Source organism: Eleutherodactylus coqui, chromosome 11 (assembly GCF_035609145.1).
Source record: "Eleutherodactylus coqui strain aEleCoq1 chromosome 11, aEleCoq1.hap1, whole genome shotgun sequence".
Lineage (NCBI taxonomy): Eukaryota > Metazoa > Chordata > Amphibia > Anura > Eleutherodactylidae > Eleutherodactylus > Eleutherodactylus coqui.
In genome coordinates, this window is record NC_089847.1 from 129,372,632 (window position 1) to 129,396,794 (window position 24,163).

General features: G+C 42.6%; 1 protein-coding gene across 2 annotated transcripts in view; it reads left to right on the top strand.

Moving 5' to 3' along the window:
• The window catches only part of LOC136582465 (golgin subfamily B member 1-like), a 72,688-nt gene that overhangs the window by 43,889 nt on the left and 4,636 nt on the right, over positions 1-24,163 (top strand). For both annotated transcript variants that reach the window (XM_066583522.1, XM_066583523.1), the window contains exons 20-27: positions 446-550; positions 3,042-13,025; positions 13,995-14,146; positions 14,701-14,839; positions 16,471-16,623; positions 17,504-17,656; positions 18,892-18,989; positions 20,357-20,491. In XM_066583522.1, the coding sequence (XP_066439619.1) occupies positions 446-550; positions 3,042-13,025; positions 13,995-14,146; positions 14,701-14,839; positions 16,471-16,623; positions 17,504-17,656; positions 18,892-18,989; positions 20,357-20,491 (10,919 nt within the window). The remainder of the gene's footprint in view (positions 1-445; positions 551-3,041; positions 13,026-13,994; positions 14,147-14,700; positions 14,840-16,470; positions 16,624-17,503; positions 17,657-18,891; positions 18,990-20,356; positions 20,492-24,163) is intronic.

Below are 24,163 nucleotides of genomic sequence, written 5' to 3' on the forward strand. Positions count from 1 at the left end.
GCTGCGGGATTCTCCATGAAGAATCCGTGGCGGGCCTCATTTTCCCCGTGGACATGAGGCCTTAAAGTTTTTTTTTGGGGGGGGGGGGCATTTAAGATGTAATGTAAAAGGATGTGAAATAAAGCTGATAAGTTGCTCTTTAGGTTCAGTGTTTACCTCCTATACATTAGATAGTTGGCCAGTCCTGACAAATTCTGCAAGTCTGGTAACTTGTATCTAATGTTTATAGCCAGCTTTAGCCCGGTCAGCCGTTGGCGCCAAGTGGCCAGATTTTGTACAGTTTGTGTACCGCTGCTGTTTGAATGGCAGATCAAGAAGTAAGCTCCAGCTCTGTATGGACATCATTGTACGGCTGTTCAGTCTTATATGGATGGTTGGCATTCGACTGTGGCTTCACCTCGTAAACCGATTTTGATCTTGTACCTTTTTGTTTTTTCACCCCCAGCTTGAAGAAGTCACAAGGAGACAGCAGGCATCGGAGTCCGAGAACTCGGCCCTAAAAATGACCAATACTGATCTCACAGAGAAGGTGTCTGCGTTTAAGGACAGGGTAAGTAGGACTTGGAGAATTTGCTGATTTGGGTTCCTCACGTGTTCCAGGCTTTATCAAGCCATAGAAAGAAGACCTTGGAAGCTTCTTAGGATTCACCAATGTAGTTCTTCATAGACGGTATTTGCTCTTCATGTGCTAGTAAGGTAACCTAGGACTACTCTAGGTTCTGATGTATGGTACATGTGCCTTGGAGGTGCATGCTATTGGGGGCTCACATTCTCCTATGATCAGAGTCTACGGGGTACTTTGATGTCATTTATTTAAGTAGGGTTTTCTTGTCTTAGAAAATGTTGATTTAGAATATGGATAAGCAGATATTTAACAGGCAAACAATATCGGTCAGCTATACTGTTTATAGTGCGGTTCTCATAATTCTTGGTATCGGGAAACTCAGAATGCTAATGATTGAGGCACAGCCTATGTTATAGACTTATGGAAGTATACACTGAATGACCACTTCATTATAAACCCGGGCCTCTCATCATTGGTGCTTCCTTGTGGACATTCCTCCCGTGACCCCGGAGTGCAGCATGAAATCACATGACCAATTTCCGTGGATCATTTCAGCATGATTCCACATTAGATGGGAAACTCCAGCGATCTGAGTGACTTCCAACGAGGTCTGGTCATCAGTGTAGACTAGCCAGGGCCTCCCTGCCAACTATGTAGGGTTTTGTCATGTATTGGTGTGGAGAGTGTACCAAGAATAGTGTGATCAAGGAAATCATCCAGCAGACTGGATCCGGTAGACGAAAATAACTCCTTGCTGAAAGGGGTCATTGGGGGATGTCGGGAATCGTTCTCACCAACAGGCATGGATCAATCAAGAGCAGCTGAATACAACACTGGAGCTCCAACTAATGTGTCTGAACGCACAACTTGTTGTTCCTTAGCACGGATCGTTTATAACAACATACGACCAGTTCCAGCTCCATTGTGTCTAAGTGTATCAGAAAAATGAGACTCCAGCAGGGCGAAAAAGCACAAAACTTGTATCACTGAGCAGCGGAAAAACATCTCCTGGTCAGATGGATCCAGATTTCGGTCGCCCCGTACTGATGGGAGGTGAGAATTTGGGACAAGAAGCATGAATCGCTGACCCCTTCCTGTCAGCTGGTCAGAACATAGCACCGCCATCTAATCTGCGGCAACTACAAGAAGCTTCCTGTCCGCAGGGGCCGATGTTCCTGCAGAACGATTGCAGCACCGAGTGGAATCTACGCCCTGACGATTTTTGTGCGGTTCTGAAGACCAAAGGGATCTAATCAAGGGGTCATTCAGTATAAATAGTTGATCTCTTTGGATTTATGTCATTTTGCAGGCTTTGCAGTTCCTGAAGGGTAAAGTGAATGTAGTTTCTGGTGTTTTTCTAGCGCTCTGTTCTTCTGCCTTTCCCTGTAGTATATTGTGTGCACAGTGCCCTCTACGGATGACCAGACTGTAATGCGTTGGAAACATCCGTTATCTGGGATGATCATTTATTATTTAGCAGTGATGTCCGCTGTGGAGATTGTAAACACAATTTATCTGGGGCCACTAAATCATTCCAAGGTTACCTGGAGGTATTAGTCTGCAGCGTTTGGTCTTGGGCCTCCAAGGTGACCTTAAGGTGCACATTATAAGACACGTAATATAAGGCTGGAGATACAATTCTTAGTGACCTAATAAAGACTCGTGTGGCGATGAGAAGTATTTGGTTCTTCAGTACATGTATAGAAAAAAAAAAAATTGGCAAGATGTGCTCATGATGTCCCACATGGCAAACTGTTCTTTATTGATTGAGTGCAAGCTATAGGTAGCTTGAGGAGTAATGCAGTTAGTAGATTTTGTGTTCCCTGTCTTTAAATCATGTAGAAAAATCATAAAAAAATTGATGAGACGCAAAGTCTCATAGGTTTTTTTTTTTAATGATTTTTGTTTCTCACAATGGGTTAATGGTACAGAGATGGAAATGCGTGGAGATCATCGGTCTCTAAACTGAAACACAGCGATTAGGCTACCTACATATGGGCGAATAGAATGTTGCGCTCGCCAACATGCATTTTCACAGCGAAGCAATGCGTCTTTCAGGCAGGAACGCCTCCCATCACTCCAGTAAAGTAGCGTTCCCCCGCAGGGCTTTCAACCGCGTCGGAGGGTCTGTAAGTGATCACCGTTGTTTCCAATGGGAAACCTTGCATCACACTCACCTGCACTTCGCATGCCGTGCAATGTGTTTTACTGTCTCATTGAAAACAATGGGCAATGCCTTCTGATGAATACTAAAAAATAGGACCTGCAACGATTATAGATTCATTTAGATAAATCATTTCTGCTATTCTGTACAAGAAAACAATTTTCATATAATTGGGGGGGGAATATTCCAGAAAAATATTCCAAAAATCTGTCTTCATTGACCTTTAATAGCTAAACGTTAAAATGTATATAACCTACTCGTACCGTGGGCTGGTAACTGTGGTTTTTACATCTGTCCTTTTATCCTCTACAGGTATCGGCACAAGATTCATCTTTGGAAAAGCTCCAGGTTGACCTTGATCAGACAAATGACGAACTGGATCGTCTTAATACAAGTCATTTAGAAAAGCAGTCGCAACTTCTTCATGACCTGCAAAGATGCGAAAGAGAAATTGATGTTCTGAATGAACTCTTACAAGAAAAGCACAAAGAAATGTCCTCTCTCTCAGCAAATCTGACTGAATATTCCGAACAGATCACCATCTTAAAGGAGACCATTGATTTTAAGGATCAGCAGATGAGCGAGATGTCCGGCGCTCTTGTAAAAATGGAGAGAGAGCTTCACCATTTAAGAGAAGCTCAATCCTTGGATGTCCACGAACGTAGCACCAAGATCTCATCTCTGTCTGAGCAACTCGGTGAAATGGAGTCAGAGTTAAATAAAGCCAAACATCTCAATGAGAGTAAAAGTAAAGAAGCCGAAGAGCTAATTAGACAGATAAATGAGGACGACATAACAATCAAGAACCTTCGTTTGGAGATCCAATCACAGGCAGCAACTCACAATAATCACCTTGCTGAATGTACTGCACAGATTGTGTCCCTTAAAGAACAGATGAACACATCTGTTGCAAAAGCTGATGAGACCGAAATGAAGTACAGAAAGGAAGTCGAGAGCTTAAAATTACAATTGGAGGCAGAGAACTCGGAAAAAGAAAGGCTTTCAGTATTATTGGATGAAAAGAGCACTCAGGAACAGAGTTTTCACAATGAGCTAAAAACGGCAAAAGAACAATACAACAAATTAGTTTCCGAGTTTTCGAAGAAAGAGGAAGAAATAAAAGAATTATCAGATCAGTTCTCGGAGCACAAGGACCGCTGCCTAAAACTGGACACGGAATTGAGCAGCAAGCAGGAGGAATTGTTGTCTTTGCAGCTAAATCTTGTAGCGCTGACGCAGCATAGGGAAGATCTGGTGAAAAATTTGCAAGAAAAGACTGAAGAATTTCAAAAGAAGCAGGATGAAAAATCTGAAATAATCAATAAACTTCATTCCGAAACAGAAGCACTTCTTGTGCAAAGCAAGGACTTAGAGACATCGCTTGCAGAAAAAGAAACACTTCTAAACTCTGCCATGAACTCTGTTGAAGAACTTGAAAGAAAAGTTCACGGACTGGAGGACCAAAATAGACAAGTTTCCAATGAAAAGGAAAATCTACTGATTCAAGTTGGCCAGAAAGAATCGGAAATATCTGCTATGACACAGACCTTGAAAGATATCCAGAAAACGTTGTCCGGGAAGGAATTGGAGTTGTCAGATCTCCAGAACACAACATCCAGTCTCTTACATGAGAAGGAAACTCTTCATAAAGAAATGGAGTTCATTTCTGCCCAGAGCGTGCAGAATAACAATACTACCGCTGCTCAGCTAGAAGAGAAGACTAAAGAATGTCTCAGCCTAGAGAATCGATTGCGTGATGAGCAAGAAACCCTTCTTAAATTGCGAACCCGGATTCGGTCTCTAAAACAGGATTTGAAGCAATCCAGGATTATTGAGCAACAGAAAGATGAGGCCCTGAAGGTCCAGACGTCCAGCTATGATGCGGCGTGTGAACAGTTAAAACAAAACGAGGAGAAAAACGTGCTGCTGCAAGGACAAGTGGAGGCGTTAAGTCAAATGGTAGAGAGTAGAAAGCAGGTATTAGATGAGAAAGAAACGCTCCTTACTTCACAGTCTGCTCAGATTGAGGAAATGAGAAGGAACTTGGATAAATTGCAGAGTGAAGAACAGGCACTTCGAGAGCTCAATCTAAAAGTCACAGAGAATGTAGAAAAGTTAAATACGGCCCTCAGCAAACTGCAGCGGGATTTTGATGATAAAGTTGCGGAAAATACAAAAATGGGGGAGAAAGTAGAAGTTGGTAGCAAAGAAATCGAAAGGTTAACGCATGAAAGAGAGTCCTGCTTGTTGTCTATATCAGATTTAGAAATGCAGCGTAACGCCCTTCAGTCGCAAGTAATGCAAAGTCAGTCAGCGGTAGACTCCCTAAATCAGCAATTAAATATGTTGATGACAGAAAAGGAAAAACTGAATTCTGAGATTGAACGGCTTAAAACGGCATTGTCCAACAAGTCAGATGAAGTCAGCGTTCTGAGTTCTCATTCGTCGCAACAGGGCCATACCATTTTGTCTTTGAAGGATCAGATTGATTTACTACAAGTAGAGAAACGGGATCTGCTACGCAATGTTGACGAGAGGGACGCTCTTCTTCTCCAGAAGGAGGAACTTATCCAACAAACAGAAATGAAGTTAGAAGGCGAAGGACACTATCTCCAGACTATTTCCACCCTTCAAAATGAACTGCAAAGCTCCGTGTCAGACTGCACTCAGCAGCGGCAAAGAATTGAAGACCAGGAACAGGAAGTGCAGCAGTTGAGTCAACAGATGCAGTTACTGAAAAATAAAAGTGAGGAAGCAGGCTTATTAAAAACTCAATTAGTAGAACATGTGGAGATCATCTCTGATCTCCATTCTCAGCTAAAAAACATGAAGGACAATGTGGAAGAACTGACACGGGCTTTATCCAATAAAGATGAATGTCTGAAGGAAAAGGTTGACAGCTATGCAAATCTGAAGACTCAGTTGTCTGAACTTGAAGACTCTTTAGATGGGCAGAGGAAGACCAATGAAACATTGCAGCATGATATTGCTCAATATAAGGCGGATATATCAGAGAAAGATTTGACCGTTAAGAATTCTTCTTCGGAAGTTCAGGAATTAAAAGAGAAATTCCAAAGTAAGGAAGAGCAGTGCAATATGTTGATAAAACAGGTGACTAGTTTAGAGGAAACTAATACAAGGCAACTTGCTGACTTTAACAAATTAACTGCTTCCTTCGAAGAGCAAGAAACTTTACATTCTGGAACGGAAGAAGCCCTAAACGCAGAATTGGAGCAGAACAAAAATGTAATTTCTGATCTTCATAAAACTTTGGACGAACTTAGTAATAAAGTTAAAGCTCTTGAGCAATCTGTCTCTGAAAAAGAAAACACTGTGCAAAATCTACAAGAGAAATATGCTTCTATGTACGAGCAAAAACGGGAGCTAACCGAGTCCAACAGCCACAAGGATGCCGAAATGTCTAAACTTCTAAACTCTGCAAGTGAAAAGGATGCTAAGCTTCAAATGCTAGAAAGCAACGTGCAAGCTTTCGCTAGTGAAGTTAATCTTCTACGTGAAGAACTAGTCAAAGGGACTTCTAATGTCAAAAACATATCGGAGGCTTTGAAACTAAAAGATGATGTCATATCTCAACATCAAAATGCAGAAGAAGTGTTAAGAAATGAACTACAGAGCATAAAAGTGGAGCACCAGGAGACTACTGCTCAACTGCAAGCATTGACTGGGGAAAGAGAAGAGAATAGAGCGCTCATCGAAACCCTACAGGGTAGATGCACGTCACAAAGTCAATATATTGAAAGTCTGAAACAGGATGTAGAACACTTAAATTCAAGATTATTGCAAGACCAGCAGACATTCGCACTCGACAAACAACAGATATGCCAACAATTAGAATCTGCTGTTCAAGATAAATTGCAACTGGAAAATTTGGCGCAGTCATTACAGGTAGGCCGAGACGACTCCTTGGCCACTTTGCAGAACGAGTTGATTGCCAAAATTGCAATTATAGAAAATTATGAGCGTCAAGTAAAGGAAGCAGAAGCGTGTATTTCTTCTGGTGCCGAAAGCCTGAATTTATTGAAAGCTGAGAACTCTGATCTTCAGAAGCAGGTTAGTGCTGAAGCTGAGAAAAACTGTGCTTTGAAAGTGCTTATAGAAAATCTAAAACTCAATCTTAGTGAACTGCAGCACCAATCAGAAAAAGAGGTTACACAAGTAAATGAGGAAAATGGGAAACTTAGAGAACAGAACGAAAGCTTAGGCAATAACATTAAAGTAAAGGAGGAAGCACTGCAAAATTTACGTAAAGATTTGCATTTTATTGATAAACGGTTATGTACTTTGTGTGATAAGAATGTTTCGGAATATGATGAATTTGACCAACAGTTTGGTTACAGAAGCAACTTAGAGGAGCTTTCATCAATGCTCTGCGTAGCATTGGACTACAAGTCAAATGTAAAAGAGTTAAAAGAAGTACTTGAGGGAAAAGACCGAGAAATCGAACAGAAGACCGAGACTGTTCTCTTATTTGAGAAAGAGAGAGAACTTCTGCTTAATGAGTTACAAAAGGTTAAAGAACAAAAGATGGATAATGAATCATTGATGGAAGAACTCAAAACTGCTCAAGGTACTTCTTCTCAAGTCCAAAGCATCTTGCAAGAAAAAGAAAATGTTGTTATCGAACTTCAGACGCGTATCTCAGTTCTGCAAGAAGAATTAACGTCCTCTAAAGACGATCTGCAAAGAACCCATACATCGCTAGACGAAGAAAGAACGAAGATTAGAGACCTTATGGAAAATGTAAATAAGAAAGATTCTCTCGCCCAAGAACTCCATATACAGCTGAGTCAGCAAAAAGAGTTAATATCTACACTTGGCGATCAAGTAAAAGAAAAAGATGCTTCTCTGATGCAGGTTATGGAATCTATGTCGGGTGAAATGGTTAAATTTTCTGAAGCAAAAAATATTTTCAGCGTGGAACTTAAGAACTTACAGTCTGATAAAAGCTCTTGCCTGTTACAAATATCGGAACTATCTGAGAAGCTTGAGTCTTGTGAAAAAAAATTACAGACGTCAGAACAGATACTGGCTGAGAAGGAGATCTATTTAAGCAAGTTGACCAATGAGAAAGATCTCCAGTCAGAGAAATTCAGTAAAGAAAGGGAGAATTTAAAGAGAAAACTTCAGGCGGCTTTGGTTATACGAAAAGATTTAATGCAAAAAATTGAGAAACTTGAACAAGAAAAACAAAACGAATCAAGAGAACAGCTGAAAAATTCAGAGCTCGGAAAAACTGTGGAAGATTTGAATGAGAAATTAGAATGTATAAGAAGGGAGAACGAAGACCTGCAGTCTGATGTACAGCTCGCTAAGCAAGAATTAGTGCAGAAGGATGCCAAAATAAGTGAACTTTGCAATGCCCTAACTGAAAAGGAAGAGCTCCTGGTACAGCTTCAGAGTAATGTCGCTCAACTGCAGCAGAGCTTCTCCGAGAAAGACAACCTGTGCCAGGAATATTTAAGAAGCGTTCAGGAAAAGGAACAAAATCTGCATCAGACGAAAAGTGCACTCAAAGAGAAATTAAAGAGTCTAGAAGAAGAAAATATACACCTGTTAGAAAACCTTGAAAACCTGAAAACATGTCTTGAAAAGATACCAGGCCAGATGGGCTCCACCATGTCACCGTTGCAAACCTCAAACGTTGATCTAGATTCAACTTCTGCGGAGGCATCCTTTTCCCACGCGGAAAACTCCATCGTTCATAATAATGTCCATGCATCACTTTTATGTAGCCAAGGAAATTCTGAGAATAAAGGAAAGCATGGTCTTCTTTTACAAAGTCTTAGTAAAAGTATCAAAGACTTCGAGGTTCTACAGAAAGCACATTTAGACTTACGGCATTCATATGATGCGAAATTCTCAGACTGTGAACAACAAAAAGAGCAAGTGAATGCTTTGCAACAGCAAGTTCAAGCACAACAACAACTACTGTTGCAGAAAGAATCTGAGCTGAATAATAAAGATTTGGAAGTAGAAAAACATAAAAAAAGGATTGAAAATATTTCGCAAAAGCTACAGGAATTAAAAGAACTTGAAAAGGTTACATCTGAGTTGACTGCCGGTATCCATGAGAAGAACACAGAGTTGCAAAGAGTAAATTCTGAACACTTGCAGCTGTTGAATGAAATGCAGCTATCAAAAGAAGAAATACAAAAATTGACCATGGATATTCAACAATGTCAAGAGCAAATACATTCTCTAAATAGTGTAGTGGCTTCTAAATCGCTAGAGTTAGAACATTGTGAAAGCGAGATAACTTCACTGCAGAAAGAGTTGAACGCAGCTCAAATGATGGAAAGTAACCACATGATCATTCAGCAATTAACCAACGAAAGAGATTCATACTTGGAAAATTGTCAGGTCAGTCAGTCAGAAATCTCCGAACTGAAGCAGAGTCTTGAGTTAAAAGTTCTGGAATTATTACAAAAAGATACAGAAATTGCTGCATCTAAAGATTCCCTTCACTTAAACCTAAAAATCTACGAAGAAGACATGGAAAGAATGAATTGCCAATTAATAGAATATCAAAAAGAATCCGATAAACTGAAAAGTGACTATAAACAGATCAAAGGAGAGCTTGAGGAATCCATGTTGAAATTGGAAAAAGCCAACCATGAATTATCAGATTTTAGAACAAAGTCAAGAGACTCCAGAAAAGACGAAATATTAATGACAAAATCAAGTATGCCGCCTTTGGACAGCCCTGGCCATCACCATGTGGTTACTGAAGCGAAATCCGTCTTGGAGAATTCTCAAGTAGAAGGCTATGATAGCCCACTAATGTGTAAAACTTGTTCTAAGAAACAGACCGAAATTGAGGATCTTCAGAAGCAGATTATGAGTAACAACAAGCTAATTGAGCAACTCAACGAGGATCACGAGAGGAAAGTTTCAGAAGAAAGCAGCTCTAAAGAACAATTTCAGAGAAAGTTACAGGCAGCTTTGGTGTCACGTAAAGATTTGCTTAGGGAAAGCAAAATGCTTAAACAGAAGATTGAATCATTAACGTTGGAAACAGAAGAACTAAAAAGTTCACTTTCTGAAGTTCGGGAAAACCAGCTTTCTGAGGTTTCATTACTCGCAGAGAAGAATAACGATCTCCTGTCTGAGAAAGAACGCCTTTTACTGGTCAATGAGAATCTTTCGGCAGCTTGTGAAAGCCTGAAATCTACAATGGAATCTATTGTCCAAGAAAAAGAAGCATTTTCCTTCCAGCTGAATTCTTTACAGGATTCTCAGACGGTTGAATTGACTGGATGGAAAGCTAAGCATGGCGAATTAAATAAAGAGTACGAGTCCCTCCTTCAAGCGTATGAAAACATTAGTGATGAAATTGATAAAATGCGACATGTCATAGAAATAACAAAGAAAGAGAAAAGTGATGTTCTAATGAAATATCATGACCTACAGACTGAAAATCAAGGTTTGGCAAAACAAATCGAGGAGAGTGATGCGGAGATGGACAAATTTAGAACAACAATGGAATCTAAAGAGATTGACATACAGAAACTAAAATTTGAAAGCGAGAAGCTTATGGATGCAATGGAAAAAACATCTCTTTTTGAGGAACTATCCCATGAAAACCGGAAGCTTTCAGATGAAAACAAACGTTTAAGAGATATATGTGAGAACTTGAAGACCTCTCTAGATAGTAAAGAAAAGGAAAATAAAAGTATTTCTGTTATTAAAACTACACTGGACAAGTTGCAGATGGACATGAGCATGTATAAGTCTGACATGGAGGTTAAAATCTCTGAGCTAAGTACTGAAAACGAGACCTTGTCAAGAACGGTTACAGGATTAGAAGCTAAGGTTCAAGAGACGGAGCAGTGCTTGGAAAATAATGAGCTAGAAAGACTTCATGTCCTAGACAAATTGAAGAACTCTGACCAGTCGCTAAAACTGGAAGAAAACACCGTTCTGAAATTAAAGGATGACATTAGTAACATGGAAGTAGAGAAAGTGAACTTGAACGAAAAAGTGAAAATTTTGGAGGATGACAAGGCCCTCCTTCTAGAAGAGATAGAAAATATACAAGAACAATTTTGTAAAGTGAAAAATGAGAGGGAGAATTTAGAAATGGAGTTGCTTAGGGTTGTAAAAAACAACAGCTTGCTCTCTGACAAATTTAAGTCACTCCAGGCACAAACCAATACTCTAAGCCAGCAGGTCGAGTGCCTCAGGGCAGAGAAAAACACTATTGTGCGTGAAAAGGAAGAACACCAGTTACAAGTTCTGAGGGATCTGGAAGACAGGATTAAATGTGCTCAAGATGACAGCAGAGGAACCAAGACCAAATCCAAAGAGTTACAAGAACTACTTAAAGAGAAGCAACAAGAGATTAATCAACTTCATCGTGATTCTATAAGATTTCAAGAGCTCATATTGGATCTTGAAGGAGCTCTAAAAGAATCAACTAGCCAAAATGAAAATCTTAAAAAAGAACTTGACCTCACATCTGCTTTGCTCACCCAAGCAAGAAACGATATATTAATTTTGGATAAAGAACCCGTAGACCTAACTGGTAAGAAGCAATTGGACAAAAAGCACTTGATGTCCTCTGAAAAATCAGTTAATGCAGAGTCAAACAATACGTTTTCACAACACATAAATGAAAGAAATGGTATTGAAAGTTGCAAACTAAAAGAAATTGAACCAATTTATCAACCCAAAGAAGTAGTTCTACAGAATATGGGAACAGAAAATGGAGTCCATAAACATCCTACCAATGTTGAGTTGAAGGCACTAAAGGACATAATACAAGAAAATGAGCAGGAGATCCAGAAACTTAGATTAGAGAGCGAGAAAGTTAGTATCGATATACAAAAACAGGTCACTATGTCTCAGCATATGAAGCAAATCATCGACAACAAAGATAAGGAGATCTCTATGTTGATCTCCTCCAAAGATGGAGAAATATCCAGCTACTTGGAACAAATCCAAAGTCAGTATCGAAAACAAGCAGCAGATTATGAACGGCGTTTGGCCTCTCTTGAAGCTGAAAAGGCAAAGTCTGATTTCGAGCATGAAAGAGTCGAAAAAGAATATCAAACCCTTAAAGTAACATATGAAAAAGCAGTGAATGACAAGGCTTTGATATCTAGTGAAGTCGGGGCCTTTAGGAAATCAATGTCCTCTTTGCAAACTGATCGAGATAAACTTAGTTCAGAATTACAAACTATCAGTTGGCGCAATGAACAGGTCCTAAGTCAAAAAGACAGCCTTATCCTCTCTGCTGTCAATGAGAATACTAGCCTTAAAGAAGAACTTAGGAATGCTTTAAATAAAATCGATGACCTGAATGCCGAAAACGCCATGTTGGGAGCGCAACTTATTCGTTATAGGGAAGATTTGAACCAAGTGCTGTCTCTGAAAGATGAACAATTAAAGGAATTGCTAAAACAGAAGCTAGAGCTGATTAAAAATCTTGAGCAACACAAATGTGATCTTGAGAAGCAGTCTAGGGAAATGCAAAGCACTAATGAGACTCTGCAAAACTCGGTGGAGTCTGTAGGACTGGAGAATCAAAAATTAATGGCAAAAGTTAAAGATCAGGAAGAGCTTATCGCAGCCCTCAACAAAGAAAAGATACTTTTTGAATCCAGGAAGAAAAAGTATAAGGACGATCTGGCGAATTTTGATGAGGACCTGCTGGGTTTTGAACATAACGATGATCAGTTGGGTTTTGAAAATGATAAGCCAGAAGAAAATGCTGATGAAGCCTATTGGGGCCTTTTTCTGGAGAACAAACAGCTTAAATCTCAAAATGAGTCTTTTGGAAAGGCAATGGCAGCCCTACAAAATAATCGAGATTCCTTGATCGATGACTTTAAAGAGCTTCAATGGCGATATGCATCGGAGCTGAAAACCGAGAAGATCAGAGGAGATGACCTCGAAAGTCAACTGCGTAGCTTGAAATCCCAGATCTATAGCATTCTCAAAAACAACACCCTGCTTAGTGAATCTCTCCTGACCATTGAAGACCAGATTACTGTGGACCAGCTGGTTGCTGCCATGGACTCTTTATGCAATTCCTTAACGAGCAAAAATTTGGAGGTCACCAGTCTGTCTTCCGAATGTGTCACTTATGCTCAACAGATTGATGCTTTCTCCAAAGCTATGGCAAGCTTACAGCATGATCGAGAGCGATTACTCCAGATGCTTAAGGAAGGAACTGTAGTTGAAAAGTCTAACCTAGGTGATGCTTCTGTTAAAGAAGTCATCACAGAGCATGAGCTTAGCATGAATTTCTCACAGCCAGATAAATTAACACAGGTATGTTTCACTGCTGGCTGTGTATATATATATATTTATGTATGTATTGCATATGCAGATGAAATTTTGCATGCTAATGGATCGGAAGTAAAGGTGGCCATGCATGTTGGATTAGCATCGGCCACCAATCTACAAACAATCAGAACATCAACGTACTAGGCTGACCAAGGTGAGGGACATAAGTTAAAAAAGAGAGTGGTTATCTGCCATGTGCAGCGATGAATACATATATGCAGTTTTGGCTTATGACTGGACGCAAACTCCAGCATGACCCAAGACGTTTTTGGCAAACATTGGTTAAAGAGTGGGTGAAATGGTCAAAGTTGGCCATTTTTGATGACTTTTACCTTTGTGTATGCATAGCTTAAGTGATATAATGGTTAGAGTAACCATATATGGTGTCATGTAAACTGAGATGATATTTTACCATAAACGAGTATATATGTGTCAACGTGACTCTCCAACGTGTTGCAAAATCACTTTGTTAAACGTTCTTTGGTGGTCGATGGTATCGCTACATGTTCTGCCTTTACAGAATCCATTATAGAGAGTGAACGTCTAACTGCAAAGGTTCATCCTCTAGTTCAGTGATCGACATCCTGTGGCTCTCCAACTGGAGGGGAACTACAACTTCTGGCATGAGGGCATGCTGGGAGTTGTTTCAAAATATCTGAAGGGCCACAGGTTGGAGACCACTTCTAGAGTTGTTGCGAAAATGTCCCATTAAGTACTTACGGTATTTCAATATGGACGGCCTAGTCATTCAGTGCAATTCGGTTCCAAGTCTTAACTAAAACCTGCTTGTAAGCTATACAGATGAATGATGGGGTCCTGGCTGGTGATGGGTATCTTACTGCAGTGCAGCTTCAGTCATGATCCTGGTCGCGGCAGTTTGTGGGTTTCATCTGCTATGAGTGGTAAATGAGGACTTTCTGTTTATTTAATGGGACTTTTTACTTGTTTTGCTAGATGACTGACCTGATTAACAATTCAGCATCAGAATCCCTAAAACTAAGGACAAGGATTCAGGAGTTGGAGCGACTACTGATAGAAGCCAAATCCACGCCCGAGAAACTGGAGAAAGCAATCGCTGGCTATCAATTTGAGCTGTCCGAGCTGATGTAGGTATTGGTTGATATCTATTTGCCCTGACCCTATTCATCTACAGCCAAACGTAGACATAAAGATATAGTTTTGGGGGAAGATGATAGGGGGAGGAGGGGGAGGGGCACATACTTTTTAAGAAGTGAGTTGTCCCCAATACACCTTGCCTTTTATATGTAATGGGTAACGACTTACAGAAATGGATGTGCTGTTTATATGTGCTTCCATCTAAAGTTGAATAAAGGGCACCTGTCATCATCTTTGAGCCCCATAAACTACTTTATGGGGCTTAAAGGTGAGGCAATGAGGGGTTTAGGTCCTATGTTTCATATTCACCCGCTGCCCCGTTTCAGCGCTGTGTACCTGCCAAGTTGGCGCATGCACAAAGCATGGTTCATGTCAGCTGACTCTGTGCGCACGCTTCTATTCCTTTCTACGTACTTTATGGGGCTCTAAGCTCTTAATGCCAGGTTCCCTTTAACTTCTTTTTATAACCGCCTATTCAACATAATCAGATTTTCAAAGTTTATTTTTCGTTAATTTTTTTTCCATCTCACTTTTTGTGTCAAAGAGCCGAAAAAAATGTTCTTTCGACTGAATCACAAACTCTTCGTCATCATTTGAACACACTCCTTGCAGAGAGAGACCGACAGATTGGAGAGCTGCGAAAAATCCCTGAAACCACAAAGCATGGAATACTTGGAGAAAAGGTAACGCTGTATGCAGTTGTTAGAGTGCGTTCACACACGGTGGATGTTGTTGTGGATCCGCACCAAAATCTGGGTCAAAATCCGCACCATTAGGCACAGATTTTGATGCAGATCCAATTGAAAGGGTGAAATCTGCCACAGATCTGAATCCAAATCCGCTGTGTGTGAGAACTCACCCTAAGGCCTCATGTCCACGGGGAAAATAAGAATTAAAATCTGCAGCGTTTTTCCCGCACGCGGATCCGCCCAACATAGGGATGCATTGACCACCCCTGGGTAGATAAATACCCGCGGATGGTATTTAAAAGTGAATTAAAAAATTTCTGGAGCATGAAAAAAAATGGCCATGCTCCATTTTAGTGCGGATCATGCGTGTGGGAGCTCATAAAGCACATAGCTCAATTGATCTCCCGCATGAAAAATAAAAGACAATTACACTGCATCCGCAGCCCAAATCTGCGTTACAAATCCGCAGCGGATCTGATTTTCCCCGTGGACATGAGGCCTTAGATAGGGATTTAAAGAAGAAGTTACTAGAATTATAGGGGTTGTCTCACATCAGGTCTTACCTGTTATGCAATCACTCCAGCCGCAGCTCGGTTCAGCGGTGAATGGCAGCGGATGCCTGCTCATGCGCACTGCCGCTCTATTCACTTCAATGGTAAAGTCTGAGGTGTAACAACCCCTTTAAGTTTTATTTGGCTGTGCAGATCTTAGGCCGGCTGCACACGACGGGGCCAGATTCTGGATGCGGAATCTGTCCTTGCTGGCAGCAGCGTCTGCGCGTACCTGCTCTTTCATTCTTCACTCTGTACTGCGGATGGTCCGCACGGCGAACTGTTGGATATGTGCAGTACAGATTTTTCTTTTTATGGAAACTACTGCTTATCCCGCAGAATCCATGATCTTTCTGCAATTACATTGCGGAAGGGCCACGGATCGGATGGCTGTTATTGCCTTCAATGGAAGCCGTCCGTGCGGAATCTGCAGAAAATTGGAGCATGCTGCAATTTTTCTTCTACTTGCAGAAACCGCAATTAGTTTCCGCAAGTGTGGAGGAAGAATCAATTCCCCGTAGCATGCTGTTGAAGCTATTTGCTGCTGATCCGCGGTGTCGCCCCCTTCCGTTAATTCCACTGCAAATATTCGGCCGTGGGCGGGAGCCCTTAGGGCGAACTGCATAAATGGAGATCAGTATGCAAAACTCTGCCTTAAGTCCACCATACACATTGGAAAGTATGTCACTCCAGCAGGAATCCCATATAGATACCACAGAGCCCCCCACAACTATCTAGATGGCATAGATGAACATGCCCCACTAGATGTTTTCTTTCCACTCAGGGAATCGATGCCATGCTGAGTTGCTGCACTTTGCCAGGCTCGAGGGAGTCCTACACAATATTAGTTCCTGTCCCATGACTTTTGGCACGTCCGTGTAGTATTACATGCAGACGTTTAAATGAATGCCCATAGTGAGAGCCGCTGCTTGAGATGGGGCTAAGGCAAGGGGGGCCCTCATTTTTGTGCTTATGCTCTAGTAGGACATCTGGACAGGAGTTGTTCCAAGTTTCAAATTATGTTAGGCTTGTCAACAGGAAAATGGTTGTAAGACTGGTGGCTTATTTGCGCAGGGTGTGGAGAGAGTCGCTCTGGTAGGAAGTTCTGTAGCCACCGAGAAGGGAGATCTCGCCATGGAAGATAAAGAGCAGACGAAGAACGAAATCCAGAGATACCTTCATGAAATCCGGCAGAGAGACCTGATAATACAACAGCTGAATACGAAGGTGAGCGCATACGATGTGTTGGTTCCAACAGTCCTACCGCATGGTGAGTGACATGACTCCTGCCCTATAGGTATCATACTGGACTTGCTGCCCATCCTCCACCGAGAACAGTGACAACTCAGGAACCATTAGCAGGACTTTTAAGGGAGTTTCTGGGACTTTACTATTCAGCATAGGTCATTAATAGTTGATCGGTGGGGGTCTGCCATTTGGCATCTCCACCGATCAACTGATTGCCAGACCTGTCGTCATTGCAGACAGAACTGGAAGCGAACAGCTGTGTCAACAATGCAGCATCATGGGTTGGTATTGCAATGAATTCAATGTTAGCTATGCCTGCAATACCAACCTGGGCTACTGCATTATGTACAGAGCTGTCCGCTTCTGGCTCTGTCCACACTCACCGCAAAGGTTATTTTTACACAGGCCAGCAGTCTGTTAAGTGACTGCATGAGTGCGGACATCACCACTAAGGTCGTCGGCGCTCGTGCAGAGCTCTCAAACTGAAAGTCCTGCCGGCGGCTCGCTGGCTTCTCATCTGGGGAGCTATCAGACAGGATGAGAAGCCAGCGAGCTAACATCAGCTGAAACGTCCACGAACGACAAGTTAGTGATATTTTTGCTTGAACGATTATCGCTCTCTTTTGCTTGTTTAAACGAATTTTGAGTGATAATCGTTGTGTGTAAAAGAGCCTTAAGCAAAGAGCTGATCGGCGGGGATCTCTTACACTGGACCCCACCGATCAGTAGTAACGTCCCGGAAAACCACTCTAACAGACAGTAGCGCAGCGATTCCAAGTGTAATTCTTCTCCCTCATCAGTAGGTGTCTTCCTTCCTTCTGCTGCTCATTAAGTGACGTCAATTCTGTCTTCTCTTTAGGCCATGGAATCTATAGAGATGAATGCGGTTTTGTCGGCTCAGCTGAAGAGCGTCTCGCAGGGACTGAAGGATACTCAGATGAGATACACTGACTTGCAGAATCAGTATTACAAGCTCCAGAGAGACCTGCAGGTCACACAAGTCACGAACCAGGTATTAATAATAATCCTCTTTATATAGTGCCAACATATCCCACAGCGCAAATCAGAGGGTACGTGTACAGACAAAATCAGACATTACATGGAGTATAAAATGAATGGAACAATAGGGGTGAGGGCTCGGACGTCTATGCGGAAAGGGGTGACAATGGTCCAACATCTTATATACTATGTGAGCTCATCACCAGCCAGTGTGCAGAAGTACATTCATATGTATGCAGTGAGGGGTATCCTGTGCATGGGCTGTGACAGAGAATCTAGAAACACGATGGATGGGAAATAATTGTCCTCCCTGAAGATGTATTTTTAGGGTACGCTTAAAACAGTGGGTGTTGGAGATTATCCTGGATATACGGGGTAGCGCATTCCAGAGAACTGGAGCGGCTCAGGGAAAGTCTTGGAGATGGGAGCGGTGGGCTTCCGGATTACGGCGAAACTTAGTATCACAGAGAAAGAGAACACTTTAGACAAACCTCTATTACACTCATGTGAACCCGCATGTTACATCTGAAAACACAAAAGCTTGGGTTTATTATATGACATTATTTGGTATCCTATATGGAAACTTTGGACCATAAACGTCTTTGGCCGTGCCTTCTGCATATTGCTAGGGTTTTCGTCTTCAGTGGCTTCAAAGTGGATCAAAGCGCTTTCACTGATGTTAAAGTGTATCTGTCCTTAAAAAAGAAAACTTTTCACATGTCCAAGGTTTGGGGGGTCCAGCTGCTGATACCTCTGCTGATCGCTATGCCCCTTCATCTGCTATCGCTACACGTTGGCTCCACTTAGTGCATTTTTTGACTTGCAAAAACCGCCGCATTTTCCACTATGTGTGAACGTACCTGAGGCCGTGTTCACATTTGCACTGCGGCTTCTGCTTAGAACAGAAGCAACAACACTCTGCCAGATCTGTCGTACAACAGAACCCAATGGCTTATAATGGGGTCCGGCAGGTTCTGCCAGGATTTCCATCGTTACCCAACAAGTATGACAGAATGCACTAGGGAGGCCCCAACGCAGATGTGATCAGAGCGGTTTTATTCTCGTGTGGCTTCCTTGTGGTGGCTGTAATTTGTAATCTAGGAATGAATGTATCCGTATTCTACAACCGCTTCGATACTTGTTTCTTTTTCTGTAGAGTTCTAGATAAATCCACAACAGCCTCTTTATTTCCACTGACCTCTGGTCTGCTCGCCTCTTGCATTGCTAACTCCTAGCGGTTTCTTGCAGAATGACCTCTTGCCGGAGGTTCCTCCCGGAGCTCCCCAGGAGCGGGCAAACGTTCTGGTGGAAATAGACAACGCCGAACTGTCTGACCTGAGAAAAAGGTTTGTTAACGCTCTCGTCTTCCCTCCGGAGACCCTTTCTATTATATAAAGATATAGCAATCTCTTGGTTGTCCTTGAGAAATGATATGCTGTCAAGAGACGGAGCTGGAAGAGATCGTCTCCCTCTCGGGAGGTTCTGGCGGGAGAGAGATTTTCATTTAGACTTGTAGTGCTGGGATTGCATGCGAGAACAGAGGAGGATGCAGCAGATAATGACCGTGTCCTGTGGGTTGGCACAGACATTTGTAGACAATCATTTTGCTCTGACATGTGCTTTTTTTCCCCCCCGCCCCTCTCATGATTGGAGCTTCCCAGTATAGAAATTCTCACTGTGACCCCGAAGTGCAGCATAAAATCACGTGACAAGTTTTCCGTGGATCAGTTTCAGTGGGAATCCACATTAGATGGGAATCCAGCGATCGGAACGACTTCCAACTAGGCCAGTCATCGGTGCTAGACTAGCCGGGGCCTCCCTGCCAACCACATAGGGACTTTTTCATGTAAAGGCCCATTTGCAAGCAAAGATAATCTTTCAAACGACTGAAAGATTGAAAGTTTTAGCGATCTTTTTGCATAAAGTGTTAATGGCCATTAACCCTTTATCATCTTCATTTGCATGTAAAAGAGCCTCCAGGAGCTGTGTGCAGAGCAAATGGGCTTTAATGGTGTGGAGCGTATACAGAGAAAGGCAGGATCGGGGAAAAGCATCCAGTGAATGGAAATAACGAGTCATCGAAGGGGTCAGGGGAGGATGTTAGGAAGTATCCTGAGGAACAGTCTCTGCAGCCAAATACAACGCTGGTGCTCCAACTAACGTGTCTGGACTTACCGTCTTTAGCAAGGATGGATTATAACCCATCGACCAGTACCAGCAGCATTGTGTGTAAGAGAAGCAGAAAAGACGAGACTCCAGCGGGCAAAAGAGCGCAAAACTTGTATCACTGACCAACAGAAAAACATCCCCTGGTCAGATGGGTCCAGATTTCTGTTGCCCTGTGCTGATGGGAGGTCAGAATTTGGCACAAGCAGCATGAATCGCTGACCCCTTCCTGTCAGGTTGATGGAGGTGTAATAATAGCGTGAAGGTTTTCTCGGCTCACTCTGCATCTCCGATACCTGTGAATGGACATCATGATGAAGTGTGGTAGTTCTGAAGGCCAGAATAGATCCAACGCACTGTTGAATGGGGATGTCAAATACAGCGGCCATTGGGTGTAGCATGGAATAGGCGACATTCGTGTCAGTATGTGGATTGGTTACAGTGGCCGCCATTTAGACTTGTGCTTCAGTTTTCTGACTGCTACACTATTGCATCGTACCGCTGCAGCAACTGTCTCATTAATATGGATGTTTCCCGTTGCATGTAGGCTTGCAGATGCTGAACTGCGTCATTACGCCACACTACAGGAAGTGTCTGCAGTGTCTGACAGACTGGCAGAAGAAAAGGCCCAGAGGGAAGCGGCGGAGGAGGCGCTGCAGCTCACCGAACAACATCATAAGAGGTTTGTCTCTACTAGTTGATTACAATATAGGTATGAAGACTTTTGTAGTTGATGTTTGGATTGCTCCAATGTATTTAAAGTAAAAGAATGAAGCAACTTTGCAGAGTCCTGATTGGATGGACACGGAGGGTTCAAATAACTCGTGCTTGTATAATAGCCAGTGTGATAATTGGCAGAACTGCTGTATTTACATGAGCAATGCGATATACAGGTGAGAGGAAATATGACCCGTGTTGCACTCATTTAGTCAGTAATTTTCATGCATCTGTGATGCATCTTGGCGTTAACACGCGATTCGCATCGCTCTACATGCGTTTTTCATACGTGTGTCATTTCCATAATAACATTGGTAAATGCATCTCACTCGCATGCAAATCACATGGCACGCAAGTACGATGCAATTGTTTTTTTCCTGCTCCCATAGGAAATAATGGATACATTTTGCAGCGGGATTGCCCAAAAATAAGACGTGCTGCTATTTTTCGATCTCACACCATCGGTACAAGCGAAAAATCACTCATGTAAATTGACCCACAGGAAATAATGGATTCTATTTATGGACGAATTCTGTTCTTCTCGCAGCGGGATAGAAATCACACGTGAAAATAGTTTGTATAAATCCAGCCTGAGGTTTTTGTGCTGAAAAATCCCTTCAAGGTGAAGTGCTACCCACTGTCTGCTCTCACCTGATTGGCAGGGAACACCCACTGTCTGCTCTCACCTGATTGGCAGGGAACACCCACTGTCTGCTCTCACCTGATTGGCAGGGAACACCCACTGTCTGCTCTCACCTGATTGGCAGGGAACACTCACTGTCTGCTCTCACCTGATTGGCAGGGAACACCCACTGTCTGCCCTCACCTGATTGGCAGGGAACACCCACTGTCTGCCCTCACCTGATTGGCAGGGAACACCCACTGTCTGCCCTCACCTGATTGGCAGGGAACACCCACTGTCTGCCCTCACCTGATTGGCAGGGAACACCCACTGTCTGCCCTCACCTGATTGGCAGGGAACACCCACTGTCTGCTCTCACCTGATTGGCAGGGAACACCCACTGTCTGCTCCCACTTGATTGGCAGGGAACACCCACTGTCTGCTCCCACTTGATTGGCAGGGAACACCCACTGTCTGCTCCCACTTGATTGGCAGGGAACACCCACTGTCTGCTCCCACTTGATTGGCAGGGAACACCCACTGTCTGCTCCCACTTGATTGGCAGGGAACACCCACTGTCTGCTCTCACCTGATTGGCAGGGAACACCCACTGTCTGCTCTCACCTGATTGGCAGGGAACACCCACTGTCTGCTCTCACCTGATTGGCAGGGAACACCCACTGTCTGCTCTCACTTGATTGGCAGGGAATACCCACTGTCTGCTCCCACTTGATTGGCAGGGAACACCCACTGTCTGCTCTCACCTGATTGGCAGGGAACACCCACTGTCTGCTCTCACCTGATTGGCAGGGGACACTAAGAGAGCAGAGCTGGGGATGAGTCCTGCTCATTGAACTGCATGCAGAGAGAAGGGGGAGAGAGAGGCAGACAGACATGAATGCAGGAGATAATGCTGAGATATCTGCTCCTTCTTAATACACGTACAATGCTAAATCTTGCCGTACGCTCCTGTATGATGAGGTTACATCTGTATGTGTGTAACACAGTTAGGGCCTATTCATGCAGGTGTATTTTCTGACTGAATACAGACTGAACCTGTTGAATTAAAGTGGTGTATTCAGATGGGCATGGGCAAGAAAAAAGGGACATCAATTGGGCTGCCTTGTGAACATGAAAAGCGCAGTGAATATAGATGCAGCACGGGCATAACAATTGTGCATATAAACCAAAAACACACCAAAAATGTGCACGCTGTGCGTTTTTCATGGATCAAAATTGCATATGCCCCTATGAATGAGACCTGTTATTGAGAGGACGGAGGACCAGATGTACACCCTGCAGAAGGAAAAGTGGGGGAAAATGCAGGATACAAGCCATATAACGTACAGAAAGCGTCGTTCCACATGTACAATTACTGCAGCTTATTCCGAAAAGTCACCTGAAAACAGGTACGCTCTAAAACCTATACTGCTGTGGTGTGTATACAGCTCCTATGTAGACCAATGTGGCTCCATGGATACAGACTACAACCAAACTTCTTGTGCAATCTGGTTCTGTAGTCAGAACGGACTTAACTCCGGGGTTTTATTGGAGTTTCTATATCGGTCTGCACAGGAGCTGTATACACAAAATGACAAACCAGTAGAACATTTGTAATTAACCCCTTAACGCCAACGGGCATACATGTACGCTGTCCAGTGACGGAGTTTGTATGGAGCTGGTCCAGGAGTAAAGCCTACTCCATACACAGCAGGTGCCAGCTATTTTTGATAGACACCCACCCGCAACAGTCGCAATCAGTGTTCATGCTGATCACACGGCAATTAACCCTTTAAAAGCCGCTTTCCATTCTGATAATGACATTTAAATGCTCAGATTGGTGACTTAAAAAATAAGTGAAAAATTAGAGATGAGCGAGCGTCGCTCGGTAAAGGCAGATAATTGAGCGAGCATTGATCTCTCTCACCCCCGCCCCCAACCCCCGCATTTGCTCGGACGAGTATGCAGTTACTCGAGAAGAGCAATGCTCGCTCAATTATCTGCCTTTACCGAGCGTGCTCGCTCATCTCTAGTAAAAATGTTTAATTATTGTAAAAAAATAAAGGATATTAAAATTTAAAGACTCTTTTTCAATCATCCTAATAAAAATAAGTTTGATTGGTATCGCTGCGTCTATAAAACTCTGATCACTCAAAGTGCCAAATTATTAATCCCGCAAGGGGAACATCGTCAGGAAAAAGAATACACTGCAGTGCCAGGATTGCACTTTATTTGGTCACCCCAACTCCACAAGAAAAAAAAAAATAGCTCAAAAAAGTCTTATGTACCCCAAAATAGAATCAACGAAACCACATGTTGTTACACAAAAAACGAGCCCTCAAACAACCGCATCAACGGGAAGATACAAAAGCTACGCTGGATAGAAGATGGCGGCAAAAAATTATCTTCTAAAGATATTTTTTTAATTTTTTTAAAGTAGTGCAGCAAAAAAACCTATATAAACCTGGGATCGTCCTAAGCGTACCGACCCACAGAATAAAGTTACCACAGTTTATACACCATAAACAAGACCCCTCTCCCCAAAGATGGGGTAATTGCATTTTTTTTCAATGTAGAAATTTTGAATAGTTTTTCAGTCCGTTAAATAGTAACATTGAAAAATACAACTCGTCCCGCAGGAAACAACCCGCAGACATCTACGTGGACAGAGGAACGGGAAATTAAAAGTGCCGCCTCGTTAAAGGGATAAGATATTTGTGAAGTTGCTTATTTTTTTATTTAAGATGTATTGGAGCAATAAGTGTTGCAGCAGAGTATAAGTCCCCGTTACTTATAGAGGAGCTTTCCCATATATATCGGGAGGCTACAAATAGGCCCAGTGTCCACGGGCGGATTGCAATGGCAGATGAACCGCAGATCGAGACGCCCATAGGGAAACCTGGGCCTCCGCACCTGAATTAAAGCATGCAGATTGGATTTGCGGATCTTTGGATGCTTCATTTCGGTGCGGTTCCCCCACTGACAGCTTGCATTGAACTCCGATCCGCGGGCTGT